Source organism: Ammospiza caudacuta, chromosome 22 (genome assembly GCF_027887145.1).
Source record: "Ammospiza caudacuta isolate bAmmCau1 chromosome 22, bAmmCau1.pri, whole genome shotgun sequence".
Lineage (NCBI taxonomy): Eukaryota > Metazoa > Chordata > Aves > Passeriformes > Passerellidae > Ammospiza > Ammospiza caudacuta.
Window position 1 is genome coordinate 2,454,950 of NC_080614.1, and position 2,551 is coordinate 2,457,500.

The 2,551-nt window shown below is 53.9% G+C and overlaps 1 protein-coding gene across 1 annotated transcript in view; it reads left to right on the forward strand.

The window, feature by feature from the left end:
* The first annotated feature begins 323 nt into the window (after positions 1 to 323).
* The window catches only part of HIPK4 (homeodomain interacting protein kinase 4), an 8,945-nt gene continuing 6,717 nt past the window's right edge, over positions 324 to 2,551 (forward strand). The window contains exon 1 of the mRNA XM_058818534.1: positions 324 to 1,554. Within this exon, the coding sequence (XP_058674517.1) occupies positions 324 to 1,554 (1,231 nt within the window). The remainder of the gene's footprint in view (positions 1,555 to 2,551) is intronic.

Consider the following 2,551-nt stretch of genomic DNA (forward strand, 5'->3'; position numbering starts at 1 on the left):
TGGATGGATTTTGTTGGACCAGGGAAAGGGGTTAGGGGGTTGAAAATTAGTTTTCGGGGGGCTGGGATCCTTTCTGGGGGGACCAGGAATGTGTTATTGGGTTTGAAGATGAATTTGGGGACAACAGAGCTGGATTCGGGGGGGCAGTGTTGGTTTGAGGGGGTTCCTCCACCCAGGTTGCTTCTGTTGTGACATCATGTGTTGTCATGGTGATGTTGGAACCTACAGTGTTGTGAGGCTGCGTTGGGACAGTTGGGTGTCTCCAGTCCCCACTGGATGCTGAGCTGGAGGATCCTGAGCCCCTGGTGAAGAGCCATCCCACCATGGTGACACTAGTGGTAGGTGCCGAGTGCTATGACATAATGGCCATGGTGGGGAAGGGGACTTTTGGACAGGTGATCCAGGGGCAGTGCAGGAGCACTGGGGAGATGGTGGCTATCAAGATCCTGAAGAACTGTGATCACGATGGCCAAATAGTGAAGAATGAACTGAGGCTGCTGCAGGCTTTGCGGGAGGGGGACACAAAGGACTCTCACATCATTCATTTCCTCGAGTCCTTCAGTGACACAGTCTGGACCTACCTGGTCTTCGAGCTGCTGCAGCAAAACCTCTTTGACTTCCAAAAGCAAAACAACTTCTCACCACTGCCAGTCCGACACATCCGAACCATCACAGCACAGGTGCTGGTGGCACTGGTCAAGCTGAAGGAGCTCTCCATCATCCATGCTGACCTTAAGCCAGAGAACATCATGCTAGTGGACCATGCACGCTATCCATTCCGCATCAAGCTTGTTGACTTTGGTTCGGCTATCCTCCTCCCTGAGGTCTGCCATGTCCAGGAGCCCTATATCCAAACTCGCTTCTACCGGGCACCAGAGATCTTGCTGGGGTTGCCCTTCTGTGAGAAGGTGGACATCTGGTCTTTGGGCTGTGTGATGGCCGAGCTTCACTTGGGTTGGCCGCTCTACCCTGGCAATGATGAATACGACCAGGTATGCTACATCTGCTCTACCTTGGGGCTACCCCGGGGTGAGCTGCTCTGTGCTGCCCAAAAGACACAGTCCTTCTTCCAACGTGCGCCATGTTCCACTGGTACCTGGCAGCTCAAACCGCCAGGGAAGGTGATGGCAAAGCCAATGGAGAGGAGGGAGCATATCTTTTCCTCACTGGATCAGTTGGCAGTGGTGAATGTATGCCCGAGGCCTGATCCTGATCAGGAGGAGCTAGCCAAGCACTGTGATCTGTACAGGATGGTGGAGCTGGTCAAGAGGATGCTCACTTGGGACTCGCATGAGCGAATCACACCCAGTGCTGCCCTTCATCATCCCTTCATCTCCATGAAGGAGGTGAAGCCCAGCTTTAAGGCCACCCAGTACTACCAGCTCAGTCAGGAAGACCTGAGGGCATCCTGTAAGGATTCCAGCATAATCAAGATCTTCCCAGGCACAGAGAAAGGTGCCTTCATCCCTGCCAGCCAGGGAGGCATCCAGAAAGCCACTGCTCAGATGGATGGGCTCAGCCTGGCTGAGCCAGCTGGGGACACTGGTGACAAATGTCAGCAGGACATCTGTCAAGCCCCCAATCTCGTCCACTGTGGAAGCCAATACTGTCAGCATCACCGGTGTCCCCAGATGGAGCCCACCAAGGGTCACTTGGCTGTGCCATGGTCTCCCAGCAAAATGAAACGGTACAGCCACTGGTATGGCAGCCCAGTTGGTGGCATCATGGAACAGAACCTGCCTGGAAGATGTTACAGCTCATCCTGTGCCAAGGTACAGGGAGGGGGCTCCTGGCAATGGGGAGTCTGGGACAAAGGGTGCTTGGGGTCCCTTACATACTTGGGTTTCCTGGTGCCACATGTCCCCGGGTGCCTGAGGTTCCCACAAAAAAGGAGGTAACATTCACCCTGTCCCGATGCTTTCTGCCCTGTTCCCCACCACAGAGAGCTCTGGTGATGTGGCGCAACCCCAAGCCTCCAGGGATTTGGAGAATGGGCTCCAGAGGCTGGGCTGGGATGCCCCTGCAGTACTCAGCATGCTCTTCCTACCACAGAGCCAGTGGCACTCCCAGCACCACTGAGATCCCACAGCAACCCTTGCATACACTCCAGCAGTCCAGAGCTTGCAAGAGACCTTCTTCTTCCTCACCCTCAAGCACCCCAACCACCAAAACCCAGCGCCTTGCTGGTGGAGACCACAGTCAGGGCTGCAGTAGAACATACTGTGCCAGGTGCTACCGGCTATGTTTCTCACATTGATTCCCCAATAAATAGTTTTGCCAAAAAATGAGAATTTCAACTGATTATTTGCCAGGGGAGTTTGGTACTGCCAAGACTTGAGGGGTATCCCAGCTTCTCACCTGGGGCTGGTAGGGCCTGTCACTTTTCACCATTGCAGCATGGGGAACCCCCATCCTCAGGCTCAACAACAACATGAACTCCAGAAAACTTGGGTTTTCTGCTTTTTCTCCTGTAGCAGGGCATCTCACATCTCACAAAACTTATCTGTAGCTTGTTAACTTGTCAGATAGCTCAAACAGGGCAAGTTGTCTT